Genomic DNA, 17,984 nt, shown 5'->3' with positions numbered 1-17,984 from the left:
CAAGTATTGATAGGGATGTTGTTGAAATTGTACCTAAAAGTGAAAAACATGTTAAGATTATACGTGTTATAAAATGTATAATATGTAAAAAACATGTTATACATTTTTTGTAATTGCTCATCTCGTAAGTGTCAATTTTTGAAAGATATGTTTATATTTTTTAACTCCAATTTTATATCATTCCGCGTTTTTTAATGCTAGATCGACGTAAAATGTAAAATCTGAATTTAGGTTCCACGTATATATATATATATATTCACAATTTTTTCACAATTTTTATATTCACAATTTTTTCACAATTTATCATCAAAATTATAATCAAAATATTATAATCAAAATATTTTCAAAATTCTTTTTAATATTCATTTCATTTCATCTGTTTATCTTAGAACGTCTAAATTAAAAATTAAGCTTCTTTTGCAATGCATAAGCATACGATTTATTTTTATGCATCTAACTCTTTTGAATATTTGAAACGTGATTCAATTTAAACTTCACTTTTCTCGAAGTGAAAATTTTATGCGAATCTTGTCCGCTCAAGCAGTAAAAAGCTAAAACTGCAGCAACACATTTTTGTTTGTTAGATATTTTTTAGTATGCTAAATTTAATTTATGAGGATGTTTTCACTAAAAGAAAAACAATTTCGAAGACAACAAAGTCAAATTATAAAACTCTGTGAGTCGTAAGCTCTTTTTTCGTATTTGAAAATTATGTCTTTTTCTGTTCGTTTAATCTCTTCCCCTTTTGGAGCGCTAAACTATTTATTACGTTAGGAAACTAAATTTTCTAATCAAAATAAATTCATTTTATAAATAAGGGGGGGGAGGGAAACACATGATTTTTAAACTGAAAAATAAAAAAATCATTAATAGTTTTTAAATTAAGTTAGATCAAACTATTAACTAGAATATAAAAATAATTGTAAAACAGAATGTTCATAAATTTGAATAGTATACTTATTCATTTCATTAAATACTTTGTGATAGTCAGCTTTAAAAATCCGTCAACTTCAACTTTACCAATGCTGTTCTATTAAGTATTATGAAAATGATATATTCAGAATTACTTTATCTGCGTAATTATCTGTACTGTGAAGTTATCTATAATTACCTGTACTGAATTAAGAATTACTATAAATGACTATTAAGAATTACTCTACGGTGTACCCAAAAAACACTGGGATTAAAACAGAATTCTGAAGCATATTTTTAGAAATTTTCTCAAAACACAAAGGATTTTATGAATGAAAGTGAGTTAGAGTAGAATTTATAACAATGCTGTAAGGCAGAGCTTAGATTCAGATTAAAAAAAACACGAACTTCACATATAACTCAAATGAAAGGACTGACATAAATTTTGTCCTCTCGGAGAAAAAAATTCTGTTTAAATTACCGTACTATATGTTAATGACATTTATGGTTTAAAAAAAATCATAATCATGCTTAATACAACCAAAATATACTATATTTAAACAATTCATTTCCTAATTCTTAAGTTTATATGGAAACTGTTGCACATAATTATAAAATTAGATAGTTAGCAGAAATTACCTTTGAAATGATATTGTCTTTCAATAAAGTAGTTTTACAAATAAGTGGAAAACATTTCGTACTGCGTAATATGTTCCTAAAGCTATAGTGGACTTCCAAAATCGTGAAAATCTATCGAAAAATTGATTTTCTAAGTTTGACCATTTTATATTAATTAAATGATATAGGAAAGCATATTATATTAAAATCATAAGAATTTGAGAAACATTTTACAATATTAGTGCTATTTTGCGTTTTTATTGCAAAAACTTGTTATTGTGAGTGTTTTGTGTAGTGTTTCTCAAAACAGAAATTTTGCATCGAACTGGAAATTGAAATAGTTCCATGCTCTGTAATTTCGATGACTATTCCATGAAACTTTTTTGGCACACTCTCTAGATCAATAAAAAACTTGAAGAGAAAAAATTTTAAAATAAATTTCCACATCATATTTTATAGTTATTTCAATTTTCCAAAACTTTTATCGAGAGATGATTTTCATTATTTTTTTTGCCGAAATTTGCTTTTTCTACTCGGTATGGAAATTAGTTAAATGCCTGTTTAAACGTTATAACACTAGAACTATTAATTTTTACAAAAAAAGACTAATTTGGCATGAAAAGAGTAAGTTACCACCACAAAATTAATTTGCAATAAATTGATTTTATAAAAAAAAGTTTCAATATTTACTTAATCTCTGATTTTAAAAGACTTAAAAATTAATAAATAAAGTATCAACGAGATTTCTTCAGAAAGAATATTAAAGGAAATTATAACAATTTATAACAGTTTATAAATTTATTCAGTTTATGCTTTTAGTTCAGATTTTCTAAGTTAAAACTTTTAGACAACAAATGTAAGAGAAAAACACTCTTATCCAAAAACAAATCCTACAGTTCCTTTTATAGAAAAATGTTCTGTTCAAACAAAACTGTAGCTTTATTTATCTTCTAACCTATTTCAAAATATGTTTTTAAAGAATTTCGAACACCATGTTTTCTATTAATTTACAGTGGTACCAGTATTAGTTACAGATATTAATTTCCCACTATTGAACAATTTGTTGTTTTGTATATGCGAAAATAGAATTAAATTGATTCGTCAAAGATGAACAGAATTCAGTTCTGAAGTATTAAGCAAATTAGTATAAACATCGGAAATTATTTTATTGCCTAATTTAAATTTAAACTTCATGACCAAGTAACATTTCCTTGAAGTTTGATTTTTGACACTCATTAAAGTATGGCTTATCGTACTTTTTTCTAGATTTTTTTATAAGAAAATTAATAAAATGTAAAAAATTTATTTAGTTAAATAAGATTTTAGAAGCATGCGGCCTCATGTTAGATTCATATTTTTTTTTTTTTTTACTTTTCTTCGAAGTTCTGACACCAGCACTCAGGAGAAGGTGAACTATCCGATGATCAAACTTTTTCATAATTCTCAAGACTTTTTTTGATATCAATAGTTAAAGATAAAAATTCAGTATAACCTTATTTGAGGTTTTTTTATTTTAATATTATGCAAAAAATTCCATAATAAGACTAAAGGAGTCTAAGCTATAAGAAAATACCATAATATCCTAAAGGCCTAAATATACCACAAAGCAATGAATTTGTAAGAGCGACCAAACTAGCAGCCATATGTTGCTAGTTTGTCTATAAATATCAACTATTTAAAAGTTTCTCCACAATAATATTCATACAAATAGCTGACATAATTGTAAGCATTTAATTATACAAATTGCGAAAATTTTTATTTGAAAACTGTTATTTTCTTAATTGATTTTTTTAAAAATAACTGTTACTCTTCATCTACACTACCAACACCGTAAAAAATTTCAGCGAATTGTTCCCACCATTTTTGATGTTCAGGAAAACTAAATTTTTTTACGGTGCATGTTTTCGCATTTTTATTTACTTTCTTACTGTTATAGTTTATTTACTTATTTCTTTATTTACTTTCTTTTGTTTGCTTAGTTACTAACAGCATATATTTTCATGAGCATTGGAATCAATTTATGGCTTCATTTCAAAAACGTTTTGTTTAAGAAACAAATATATTATTATAAATAAACTCGAAATTAAATCCTTAAATAATTCTCATTTTAACAGTCTTATACAATTATGCTCAACAGCTACAGTTCCGTTTTTAATGTATTTAGTTTACCTCAGCAACAAAAATGGCAGAAACTACGCACCAATTTTTTTTACATTATACTAATATTACATTTGTAATAAATTACTTAGTTGTACATTAAGTAAAGAAAAACTGCAAAAACTGTAGTTTTTTTTTCTTTTTTAGCGAAAGGAATTTATCTAAAGCGTAAAAGAATACATAAAGCAGAATGAAAGAACAGAATGAAACAGAATTTATACTTTTACGTAGAGTTTTAAAATGTCATATTTAAAGCAAACATCTTTAATTTTATTATATTAATTTTCATAAAAAAATTATCTAGCTAGGATAAAAATTTCATTTATTCATTTTATTTTATTTTAACCTTTATTACGAGACTTAAATGAAAAAAACTATTCATTTTTTCCACAGAAAATATTCAGCCTTCAACATATTTTACTGGACTTAATATTATCTGCAAACTTACATTTTTTATTTTAAAAAATTAAAAAAAACAATTGAAAGTTTTTTTTTAACTAAACTGTACTCTTCAATAAAAGCAACTTCACGACTCATTAAAATAAATTACATAATCGAATTTTCTTTACTTTTAAGCAAATGCAATTAGGATATGCGGCGCAGTCGCATAAAATAATTCCATTTGCATCGAGCATGAAAAAAAAAAACTAAAAAAATTTTATATTTAGTTTTTACGGTTCTTTACAAACTTAAGTGCAATAAGGAAATATAAAAGTAAAAAATAATAATATGAATAATTAAAACAGACCATTAGAATCCGTTAATCGAATTCGAAGACCATTCGATATAATTTCAATAATTCAGTTGCTTAAAAATATTTTTTATTGGTATGTTAAAGCAATCTTTAATAGTTTGTTTATCAAGATAATGAAAATTTATTTTCAAGAAAGAAGCTTAAAAAGAAGACAAATTATTAACACTAAATTAAAATATTTTTTACAAAAACAAATGGTTGAGAACGTAAACAAGAAGCATACTACAGTTTAAATGTTGAATGTAAATTGCAAAATATTACACAAAAATTCTGAAGAAAAAAAAATAGTTAGTTTTCCTCAAATGTGTAGCCAGATATAAAATAAAAGAAATTGTATTTATTAAATATAAATTTAGTATTTGTGCAAAATTTATTTGGTTTAATAAAAAAAATCTTTGACCCATTTTCATTTCTCACGCTAATAAATGTAACTTTTTATTTAATGTTTGGGTGTCTTTGTGATTTGTAGGCATGGAAATTTGATTTTAAAGCACGTCTCCACAAACCTCAAACCTCTGAATTTATTTGACCTTGGTCAGTTTGCAGGCTTTATAAATATATTTCCGTAGACGGATTTATAGTGTATCCCCAATGCACAAATGCTCCCACCATTTAGATGTTCCCGACACAAATGTTTCTATTAAAAGACTTCCTCGATAACAACATGACTTCAAAATACTTCATTGGGTTATTTTTTAGTGCACATTAATGGGAAAGTCGTTTTGTGCTGTATATACTGTTATATTTTGGTGATTTTTACCTTTTAGAACATGATTCCTTTTTTGTTTGCTTATTTGCTTACTGATTTGTTTATTGAAATAGAAAAATCGTAGGAAAATTTACTAAGACAATTAAGGAAGCTTTCGACAAAACATTTGATCAAAGACAATTAAGAAATCATAGAAAAATCATTCAAAAAATTTAGTAAGACAATTACAATTTTTGAAAATATTCAACAAATAAGAAACTTTGAAGTATTTCGATGAAAAAAACATCAAATTAAAAATAAAAACATACTTTTAAAAGTCTCTTTTACACATAACAGTTTTCAAATTTCTAACTGTTATTCTAGAAGTTTCTAGTACTGATAAAACAGTTTTCTAAAATGTGATGAATTACTACAAAAAATTTTGACATAATATTTTTCGATGTCTCCACTATTAATTTTCGAATTTCAGCTTTCTTCAAAAATTTTGTTAAACAAGGTATAAGAAGAACATGAATTTTTAAAAATCAACTATTTTAAAGTAATAAAAGCAAGTAAAAAAGTAAAGTAAAAATAAAAAAGTAATTTTTTTGTAATAATGTCAAATCCGAATTTCTAGATGTGAAAAGGAAAAAGTTTCGAGATTCTTCTAACCAACCCTTGGTTTAATGACACTCAGGGGAAGCAGTTGTTTTTCTCGTAAACATTTAAAAATAGCTAATAACACTTCTATTTACGTCACATAAAATATAATTTAACCAGTTCAGTAAAGTTTTTATTTTCTTATTTAGTTTTTTATGTTATTCAATTTATTTGCTTATTTTTGTTCAGTAAATATTTAAAATAGGAACTAATGTCAGTTAACGTTTTCTATAAAATTTTATATGTTTTATATTGACTGAACAAATTAGGCTTAAGTATAAGAATAATTTCTCTTTCCAAGCTATAAACTTTTTATCTCTTAAAATAAATAGTTAAAATTATTTTAATGCTGAAAATAAAAACTTACGGATATTGTGAAACGCACACTTTATACTATAAGTTTTCATGATGAACTATGTCTATGTTAGGCTTAATTGTAGGAATAATTTCTCTGTCATAAGCAATAATTTGTTTCACTTGTTTTTAGTTCAAATAAATATCTAAAATTATTCAAATGAGATTTCCAGATAATGTTGAAAATAGAAAACTCTAGATTTAGATATTGTAACTCACATTTTACACCAAAGGTTTTCATAATAAACTTAACTGTCGGGTGCTTTACTCTTCTAGAGGGTCATTGCGCACGCATAAACAATTCTTTAGTACTTTCTAGGAATTAGTAGTGGCTTACAGAAAAAATTATAAATATGTATTTTAAAAATTAAAAATTCTTGCGGTATTTTGACGAAAAATCTGCAAAAAATTAAGCAACATTGATTTAGTACTTTTTTGACAAAAAGTGTTTACAAAAAATTTAATCAGTGACATAAAGCTTTGTATTCAAAATAACTATTTCGGTAAGCATGCATACCACGTTTATGACATACCGATACAGATAACTCATACAGTTATATTCAAACCCCGACACTCTACCATGCTCATGTTCTACTCATAATCAGATCATTCAATGTATTATTACTGTAATATTACTGTAAATATTAGTACGATGAGAGGATTGATTTTTAAAGCATCTGAATTGAAAATTATGTATTCATACTCTAACAGTTCATTGTAGTTTACCCTTAAATTTTTAACACTGCAGTTTCAACTGTGTCTGAGATACAGTTTTGTATAATTTACATTTAAAATGCCATTTAAAAACACATGGCTTTATGCACCATCACAGGAATTTTAAACTGTTAAAAAAATTAATAAATCTAAGTAATCAATCTGTCTATAGTATTGTATAATTTTTTTAAACAGTAGTTTTAAAATAACTTGAGAATTTAAAATTTGGATTGAGTTAAATATAATTATAAAGCGTGTCTCAAAGTCTCCTATTTTTTATTTCAGTATTTCTAATGCAAAGAATTAATAAAACTGCTTTGGGTAAATAAATAAAGAATATATATAGAACTATAATAATATAACTATAATATAACTATATTAAAAAGTATGCTATTAAATTATAAATATAACTGTGCACAAATAATTATTGTGACGTTTGATTTAAATCACAGTGAATAATTACCAAATCAGAACAAGTTTTGTTTAATTTTAACTTAGATATAGATTTTAAATAAACTCCTACTAGATATTTAAAAATACTCAAAGTGTGAGAACCAAGTGATAATAACCTATCTTATTAATTGTTTCTGCAAAAAGATTTAAAAATGTTACCAATTATTTATTTTCAGATTATAGATTTAATTATTTTTTGAATTTCTTACAAAAATCGCTAACGAAGCAAAAACTCCCAATTTAATCATCTTTCTGATTTAAACAAGTATAAAAGAATCACCAATAATTGATAGTAAAAAGCAATAATTTTCCACCATTCGCAAAATAACTGTTAAAAATTTATACCTTAATGTTTATCGAAGTAACTGATCCAAAATAATTTGAACGGATTATCAAAACAAAAACATATATCATGCATGAATTTTAAATTATTTAAAAATTCGATAAACCTAAAGGTTTAATCTATCGTATTATCAATTTTTTTCAAATAGCAGTTTTAAAATGTCCTAAGTATTTAAAATTTGGACAGAGTTAAAGAAAATAAATAAAAAATGTGCCTGAAAGATAAATTCATCTAATATTGGCTCTTAACTTTATTTTATATTTCTAGCACGTAGAGATAACAAAACTGTTTTGAATAAAACATTTATGTTTTAATATTATAACACTCGTGTAGAATTATATATTTTTCGAATGCGACTTTTTTTTACTTTGCATTCTTGGGCTATTTTTGTTTTCTAAAACAATTGTAATTAATAAAATAACGTTAAATAATAGTTCTTTATTTTTCTGAAAGAGAATGGGTGACTTTTAAAATTTTACAAATTTTTATCTAACTACTATAGATTTTTTTCTCAAACGACATGTTTTCGTTCACATTTAAGCGACCGACGACTAATTTGTATGAGACTTTCTTCACTATATTCTTCGTTCATTTTTTGAACAGCTAGAGACTACTACAAAATCATATTTTGCTTTTTTTTATGTCCATAGCATAAATTTTAAAATAAAAGTAAATGACTCCCCGAAAAGGCTTAAAAATTCAATACATATGTTGCAATGTTTATAAATTAATTTCTGTAATCTCATATAATTCCAGTACCTCTAATTAAATAAATCGTTACGATTTTACGAGCTATACAGAAGCGAATTTCCCTCAATTAGCTCCAAAATACGAAATCAATACCTATCTCTCATAAAGTATTCTAAATCCATCCCCGCAAGTCTCGCAAAATGCTTGAAGATCACGTTGGTCTAGAGGCATAAGTAATTTATAACAGCTCCGAACATTTGTCTTTGCGCTACGTTAGCAGTGTAATGATAAAAATAAAATAAAAGCAAAAAAAATATTCAGAGCAGTTAAAGCATTAATGCTAATCATAAATATTCCTTTTTTTTACTGTTATAGTAAATTTGAATACGTAGCCTATAATTAACTTTGTTAATGATTCTGTTGAAGTTTCTGTTTATGTATTTTGCAAAGCTTACATATTATTTTAAACATTTAAAACATGAAAGCAACCGTAACAGTTTAATATATGATCTGAAATATATTTTAGATACCAGCACAATCATAAGAGCTATTTTATTATAAGAGCATATTTTTCTAATTATAAGGTGGCAACAAATTATTCACTGTTAATATATTAATGACACGTCTCAAAATGTTTCTTAAACGCCTTTTCATATTATTTATAAAAACAGCTGCTTTTTTTGAAAACTTTGAAAGAAAAAAATTTGACAAGACATTTGGTGACAATTTCAGTTATTTTTTTAAATTTGAATTCATTTAGATATGTAGAATTTGTTGCATTAAAAAAATTGTTCTGAAGAGGAAATGAAGTAACAAGGCATATTTTTTATTCTGTGCACATAATTAGTCGAAAAGTCCAAAACAGTTCTAGAGAACCTTCATTGATATTTTTTCAAAATGTAAAAAATAAATGCTATTAAGGAATTTTAATCGAGTAACTTCTGAAATCGAGGAACGTTGGATGAAACTGGGTCCGTTAAGATTTTCTTTCCGTTAAGAAACGCAGCCTACAAATTTACTTCGACATCTACTTTAATATCAAATTATGCCTTTATCTCCAAAAATAAAACCTATTTAATGTAAGCAAAGTGTAACTTTAAGGATGAATTAATCATATTTTTAGAAACATGCCAAAACTAATCCAACCTGGTTGGATAAAATCAAGTATATACAGAAATAATGATTTTTGTTCCTTTTGTTTTTTTGTCACAATACCGAAAAACTTACAAGCGCTTAAAACCTTGGGATCTTAAAAAATACATTTGAAATTCATCGTAAAATAAGTTAGTTAATCAGATTTGAGAACAGAAATCAAAAATAAAGTTTTTATCGTGTTCATCTACAATGCTACAGGCTTCATATGTCTATCGTTTATACTTGAGACAATCTATCTAACTTTCCAAGAATTTTGACTCGGAGTATTGCTGATCATGGTTATCTATCTGGTCATGTCGACTGGAAAAAGTCGGATTTTAGTGCTTAACATATTGCTCAACATATTTTAAACGTGATGCCGAAAACGTGCCTCAACAATTTAAAGCAATAGCGAAAAATCAAATCTTGAACTTATCTAAGCTAAATCTTCACACAATTAGAAGCTACTAAATGAAATTGAGGGAGTAAAAATCATAAATTTTAGTGATTTTTTTTCCTTCAAAACATTAGCGTTGAAAAACGAATAGCGGTCACAGTATCTTTTCCAAGTAACATGGATATTTTCCGCCACTAGTTTTATGCGATTTCTAAGTGTCTGTAAAAAAAACTTTAATAATAATGAATATTATTATTCAATAACTTAATAACGAATAACTTAACGAATATTATTATTCAATAACGCAACATTGTTTAAAAATGATAAAGTCTTTTTAGATCAAAATCTAAATAGTGTTTGATTCTGATAATATTACACATTTAACTCAATCACTTTCAGCATGTAACTACATTCTCTTGATGAAATTTCAAACATTAATACAAACACCTTGAAGCGAAAAGAATTAAATATGAATCAAGCTTATACGTGTATAAAAGTATAAACATACTTTTTGACAAAATTTTGTGATCAGATTTTTCTCTTTTGAACACTTATATATAATTTTACATTATAATGAATTTTGCTTCATAAAGATTTCAACATTTTCCTGGAAAAGATTGATAGCTACAACTTACAATAAAGATCTTATTTTATTTTAACGGGTAATAATGGAACGATTTTGACTCTGATGTAGCTTAAAGATAATGGTAGTAATGCCATAAAGGGAAGAAGTCAAAAATGTATAAGAGAAAAGATGTGAGTATAAATTATCACTCATACAAATAGAATTCATCTTAATGAACCTGTTTGCTTTCAATGTATAGATTCAATCAGCAAAAGGCAATGCAATGCTAAACACCAATTTTATAGACAGTTACATGATAGATAGTTATATGATAGATGTAATAGATAACTAGAGAACTATTTTGATTTTGGTATGACAATATCTGATGCCAAGAATCAATCACCAAACAGAAGAAATTATGCGTCCTTCAAATGCTGCCTAAATAACATATTTGGGATTCAAATTCATTTGACCAATACTATAGCAAAATTACTTGAAATATATAGCACTATATTTCATCGTTGCAGAAAAGTAATGATTTGGGTATATTTCTGGTTAGGAGAGATTTTTTTTAATATTTTCGCTTTGTAAATATTAATTTACTATTTCTATAATAAAAACTTCTTTTCGAGTACAATACTTTGCTTCTGATAAAAATTAGGGAGCCGAGACACACAAATCTATTTCTACTGGATACTTACTTCCACAAGTTACAACAAATCTCAATAATTTTTATAAAATTCTGTTATTGTATATAAGTAATCTATTAATAATTAATCAAAACAATAATTGGAATACATTGAGATTTGTGTATTTTAAGAAAGTTTGGTAACAAAGTTTGGTTTGGTCATTTTTTTGGTAGCAAAATCCATTTTATCAAAAAATTCTTTCCCAAGTAAAAATATATGTGTTGTTTGATAACAATCTCGCAGTTTGTAAGCATGATAAAATTGGCCCCCATAAGTTGTTTCAATTTTTAAGTTTCATATTTTTTCATAGAATAGCTATACATAAATTTATGTTTCATTTGTACAAAACACCTTAACTCCTATTATTTTTTTATTTTGGAAAAGAAAACAATTCGCAAAATATATTTTGCTCATTCAAACAACGATACATTCATTTACTTGCAACAACAAGTAACATTTAATTATGTACACCTATTGAGTTATTGTGAAAAAAAAATTTCATAAAATCTACATGTCATGTACCATTTTAAAAGAGAGTGCAAGGTTTGAAAAAACCTTGCTTCATTTTTCCTCCTTTCTTTATATTTATTTAATTACTGAAAATTTTCTATTATTTAAAGAATTTTAATTTGCATCTAAGAGGTAGATTTTGCGAAATATATTTCCATCACGTAAATCGTAAACTAAATATTATTGCTAAATAATAATTTTTTATAATGTAATTTATAAATTTCAAAATTTAAAATTTAGACAATAATTTTACTGAGGTAATTTAGAGTAGCATTTGAAAAAAATTAGAACGAACCCACCGGTTAAAGTTTGCGTTTTTATAAAATGATCATTTATAGAAATTTTCCTTCAAAACCCATCCTTTATACTATTAGAAATGATAAGTTAGGAAGCTTTTATGTGCATAGCTACTATTCTACTATTTTTCTTAACTATTCTACTATTTTTCTGGCTAGATGGTGGTTTTTCCCATGAGTCATATAATCCCAAGGGAGAAATAGTTATTTCAATAAGTTAAGAATCCCCAAATGGAAAATAAATCTACTGGATAAAAAAACAATGACTACCAAAGAAAAAAAAACTAATTTTAAAAGAAAACCAGACGAGTGACCATTACATGATTTCACCCACGCATTAAAAGTGTGGTTTTTGCTGGCAGCACATGACGAAACAAATATGGCTGCTTTAAGTTATTGCACACTGCTAAAAAAGGGCTTCTCAAAATTGAGCAAAAATGTGTCAAAATATTTTCGAAACAAATAATAATCGAAATTTAAAATTAAAACAGTAAGTACTCATTTTTGAGCAGAATGCGTGTGGAGGGAGAAATGTGTGAAAGAGATGTTCGTTGGCTATCGGCAGGATTCCTCGAGTCAAGGACAAAACAAAATAGTTGTAGACCCCAGCTCATGAAGAGTTACTAAGCTCTATATAGTGACCGCCACAATAACACATCAGGATGTTCATTCCATTCGCTTAAGTGGTTCTAAGATGCAACGAAAAAAGCAAAAAATTTAATTAATCTTTCCGCTCTCTTGACTGAGCTATTGGGACCCAATTTTCAATTGCAACCCTTGGTATCAACGAAATTATGAATTAGTATGTCATGATGTGTCATCAGGGACCGATCAAGACAAATTCAGGCTCAAAGCCCACCAAATTCTCCGGGCCCCTTACAAAATATTTTGAAATTAAATTACTGAAGATTACATAATATTTTGAGTAATCAGTCCCAACAATAGAAAAGAATCTATTGAACTGCATGATTCAAGATAAACATTCTAAGAAATTTTGAAAGCAGACAGTTGAAGATTATTTTTCTAAGATGAAGCTTACGTATCTATAAATTAAAACAAAATATAAAACAACAAAACAATGTTATGTCAAAATAAAAATAATTTGGTCACCACAAACAATTAAAATCAGTGATTTTTGCTAAAAGTCACTGATTAGCTGAATAATTTTTTTATTGTAAGCTGTAATTATTTTTTTATTTAGTACTTAAGCCAATACAAAGCTATCCCACCGTCCATTAGACTTTTTACTAATTTTTGAGACCCCTCAGAAATTGTGGGCCCTAGGCCCATGTCTATTGGGCCTAGGCAATAATCAGGCACTGTGTGTCATTGTGGCGGCCAGTATATGAAGCTTCTTAATTCTCTCTGGACTAGGGTGTACAATTACAGCTGATAAAGCATCCTACTACAATTCCGGACGTCCTTGATTTGAATCCGGCAGGCAGCCAACGAACATCTCTCTCATACATGAGTATATGCTGTTGCAATTTTAAAAACATGGGGTTTTCAAATTCAACTATTACATGTTTCGGAGTTATTTTAAAACATTTTTGCTCAATTTTGAAAGACCTTTTTAAACAGTGAGCAAAAAATAATGAATAATTCTTACGCTAAAGCATACTATTAAACACGTGGTCTTCATATTGTTAGGCACTTAAATGCGATTTTTTATATATACGAAATTTAATCAGAAAAAACAGAAAAAAGTAAATATAAATTTTTTTCAACTAAGTTACATGGTCGACTTAAATGGAACATAGCTTCAACTATTTTGAATGGAATGTTTCTATCTGATGTCGTTTTCGCGATTGAGAAACATTCTTAACACAAGGAAGAGTCAATCTCCCATATTACAATAAACTATTTATCTACTGCTAAATTTTATTATAAAATTTCTACTTTAGTTTTAATTTACGTTGGATAATATCTTAGAATAAATTGCTGGGATTTTATTGATACATATTTAGATTAAGAATGCAACACATTCAAAAAAAGTTTTTCTCATAAAAAAAAATTTTTTAAAAAAGCTATAAATTAAGAAACAAAATACAACTTGAATCAAACCATAGAAGTTTGAAACATAATTTTCAATAAAATTAATATTCATAGAAATTAAAAGGATATTTTTATTTTAATAATTAAATTAATCCCAAATTTTAAGCTACTATTGAAATTACATAAATAATGAGTTTAATTAAGTCTCAAATCTTGTATTTATTCAATTCGTCAGCGAATATATAAGAGAATAAGTTTTAAAATAAATAATGATTCTCATAGTTTTTATTGTAATATTAAAAATAATGATTATCAATAACTATTTTGCTTAAATTATATGCAATTTTGTTTAGAAAATGATACTGTAAAAATCTCACTGAAATCGTAATAAGTTTTGCCTAAAAAATAAATAAAAAAAGATCGTGGCAAATTTCAAAGCAAAACTGATTTTAATAAATAAAGAAATAATAATTCATATTTTTTTCCTTTTTATTCATTATAAATTTCTTTTGTGTTTTTTCATATTATATAGTCAGCTGTTTTCTTCTAGTTTTTTTTCGAATTATATACAATTATAATCTATATATATATATATATATATATATATATATATATATGGGTCATTCTCACGAAAACTGTCATTTTTCAGTTCATAAAATCCCCAAAAAGTAAAGTNATCTGCATAAATATGTAAACTTGAATAAATATGTGTATGAATTGATTGTGTCTTTCATACCAATGTTATCCATTAATATTTTTTATAAATAAACTGCCTTTAGTTATATATCAATTTATTGTTGTTTTTTTCCCTCTTTTTTGTGTAATTTCTAAATTACTACTGCAAATTACTATTATTTTCAAATTTCTCTTGTTCTAAATTGCTATTGTTTTTTATGGTTATAATTTCGTTGTTTCACTACTAATGAGAATAATTGTAGTTAACAATTTCAAATTATAGCACATAAGACCTGAACTAACTTCTCTCTAAATAAGTATATAAATATTCATATAGTTTTTAAAAAATGTATGAAACATTTTCAAATTTTATCATCAATAACCTAAGTAGCGTATTATAATGTTCATAAAATTATTCTGAAATATTAAGTCATACTTAATTAATAATTAATAATTCAATTGATACTTAACAATTTTCCTCAATTAATAATTAAGCCAACAGTTGCATTAATTTTAGTGTTAAATAAAAAGAGTATTTAATTTTACATCACCAGTACTGTTTGGCAATCACGAGATGAGCCTCCAACCTAACTGAAATGAACTTCACTGAGAGCTCATCTCGGGATTCTCAGACAGTAATAAGTGTTATGCTAAATCATATCATCGTGTGAAAATGTAATATGACTCCTTGTGAAAATATTGTGAATTGTTGTGATAGATTTTTTTTTTCTGTATCAGGCATAAATATTTCTAATAATAATAAATTTATAAAATGTATAATTATTTTCTAATTTAAAAATATGCGCATAAAAATTTAAGGAGCACTCACCTATCTCTACCTAAGCCAATGCCCATGTCACGTTCCGGATCACGGTCGAAAAACTGGTACGCACCTCTCAGAGGGGTCCTAGTCACCGATCGACTTCGATGCACCATACCTCTTCCATCCATCATCGGATCTTCACTCATGCCATAATATCCTTCTCCAAAACCACTGCTGTACGAGTGGGGCATATTCATGCCCGGGTCGCCCAGGGTCGGCAGAGTCAGGGGGCTGCTGTTGCTGGATCTGCTGATGCCAAAGTGACGTCCCTTCCGGGACGGCGAAGTGGAGGGACGGCCGGATACCGGACTGGCTCGGGCTGAAGGTGGTTGAGATATGGAAGCCGACGGGTAGATCTTGGTGGTGACCGGTGGGCTGCTTTGGGATAAACCATAGCCACCCGTCATATCTAAGCGACGTGATGAAGGCTTGGGTGACCTGGCCACCGGCGGGCCGGTTATCCCCGGGCCGTACATATCCCTGGCAGACATTGTTGGAAGAAAAGTTTGGCGGATTTCGTATAACCTATCAATGTTTAATTATTTTGTTTTATACTCACATGCAGAAATGATTAAACAAAAACATATCCATTTTAACGTAATTATTTTCTTCGAGCCGCGAATGTCGAAGTTTTTTAACATGCTCTATAGAACTTGGAAAAAAATTGGATGATTGCCAACTCAGAATAAAGTTCTTTGTTTGTAGTAAATTTGAAGTATTCTTTCAGCATTGTAGAATATTGAAAATAAATTAATTAATTAAAAATAAAAACTTAATTTGAAACTTTAATCAGTTAAGATTATTTTTTTATAATTTCAAACCTAACGGCACAAGAAGTAAGCCGTTCGTTAATTTCATTCATAAACTTTTACTATGAATAATTTATTATCTTAAGCATATACACATATAAAAAGTTTTCATATTAAACAGAATTTCATAATAAAAAATTTCTTTTTAACTAGTGTTTTGATGATTATGCAAATTCTTTTTGCAAATATTTAAAAACTAAGAAACGATCATTCATAATTCCAAACTTGTTAATTTGATCTTGAAGAAATTAACGGATCGATGAACGTACACACAAAACTGATTAGAAATCGAATTTTCAGTATCGAGGTCTTGTCTCATGACTTGCTTCACATATAAAATCGAAGTTTTCTTTTTTTTCATACGAATATTTCTTTCCTACTCTCACTTTTTAAAACTGTGAGAAAGGCATCGAATTCGATCAATGACTATGAATCTTTACCAAATGATAAGTTCTCGGGGTTTAAGAACTACAACTTCTTCATTCTCAGCTACGTCCAAACGATGGCTTTACTTCAAATATATACATGCTCTTTCAATTCCAGAACATTTAAAGTGGGGAACTATTGTTCTACACAGTTTTTCCACCACCAGAGTTCATTGCACACGCCCACTAGGAGTCCCATCTCACTCTACACCAGAACAGTTTAATGAAATTCGAATTCTGTAGTAAGAAGACTCACTACTAAAATCGTTTGGAGAGCGAGTAGGTGCGGCGGGTTGTAACAGCGGCTGCGCGAATAATCGATTTTGTATCCTTGCGTAATTTTGGAGCGTGTTGCACCCCCCTTCTAGTTCCCTCGAAGCCGGATTATCATAATCCTTTCCCGTTAAAGGGAAATCCCTCAGCACATAAACATTCCAACCTCAGCATTAAAAGTTGTGGTATTCTTTAGAATGTTTCATAAAACAAATAAAAAATGTATAGAATCGTTGTGCTGAGTTGAGATGTTTTATTCCTGAATGTACATAGTTGATTTTTTTGGTATAACTTTGGATTGAGAAGAACAAATAATAAGATCAATACTAAACATTCTAACATTCATTCTATAAAAAATGCACAACATTTGTAAGTCATTCTATTTTAAGTTTTGATTTCTAACATGGTTCGTGAACTATGATGAGCATGCGCATTGCTAAGCAACTAGATTATAAATCTTGGCACTTAGTAGAGGATACTGAACTTTGACCTAAAACTTTATCTTTTATATTCAATGGCAGAGAAACTTATTCTTTATTAAGTTTAGTAAATTATAAGAAAATAAAATTATTTTTTGATTTCATTAACTTAAGGTTGAAGTAATAAAATCATGTTATTTAGAAATTTCATTTACAATAAATTAGCTATCTATATTTGTTTCTGTATGCATTGATGTGAAAAAACAACTTCTCTATTGAAAAAGGGCATTTACAATTTTTTTCTATTGTTACCTATAGCTTTGATTACCTATGAACTAACAAATCATGTTTTCAGATCCACAAATGTGTATTTTTTTTAATATTTTTAATTCCTTTAAATATCTCCCTTTTTCTTTTATCAAGATAAATGACAATAAAGAAGTCTTTCTCGGATTATTTTCAACTTTTGTAAAAATTATATGCCATATTACGGAAAAGCAGTAATAGGTTAGAAAAACTTTTTTTAAAATAATTGCTTTAATGGATATCAAAATATTATCATTTTATATTCAGAGCATTATTAGCAAAGTTACTTTAAAAAATAACGTAAATAAAAGAATTATATGTATAT

At 27.1% G+C, this 17,984-nt stretch overlaps 1 protein-coding gene and 1 long non-coding RNA gene across 2 annotated transcripts in view; one reads left to right on the top strand and one right to left on the bottom strand.

Moving 5' to 3' along the window:
* The window catches only part of LOC107455932 (ELKS/RAB6-interacting/CAST family member bruchpilot), an 89,721-nt gene extending 72,380 nt beyond the window's left edge, over positions 1-17,341 (bottom strand). The window contains exon 1 of the mRNA XM_071179543.1: positions 15,434-17,341. Coding sequence (XP_071035644.1) covers positions 15,434-15,918 — 485 coding nt within the window. The 5' untranslated portion in view covers positions 15,919-17,341. The remainder of the gene's footprint in view (positions 1-15,433) is intronic.
* LOC139425350 (uncharacterized) overlaps positions 1-17,984 on the top strand; it is a 74,004-nt gene that overhangs the window by 37,773 nt on the left and 18,247 nt on the right. The gene's annotated exons all lie outside the window — the stretch shown is intronic.

This window comes from Parasteatoda tepidariorum, chromosome 4 (assembly GCF_043381705.1).
Source record: "Parasteatoda tepidariorum isolate YZ-2023 chromosome 4, CAS_Ptep_4.0, whole genome shotgun sequence".
Taxonomy (NCBI): domain Eukaryota; kingdom Metazoa; phylum Arthropoda; class Arachnida; order Araneae; family Theridiidae; genus Parasteatoda; species Parasteatoda tepidariorum.
This window is presented reverse-complemented; position numbering and strand designations above follow the sequence as displayed.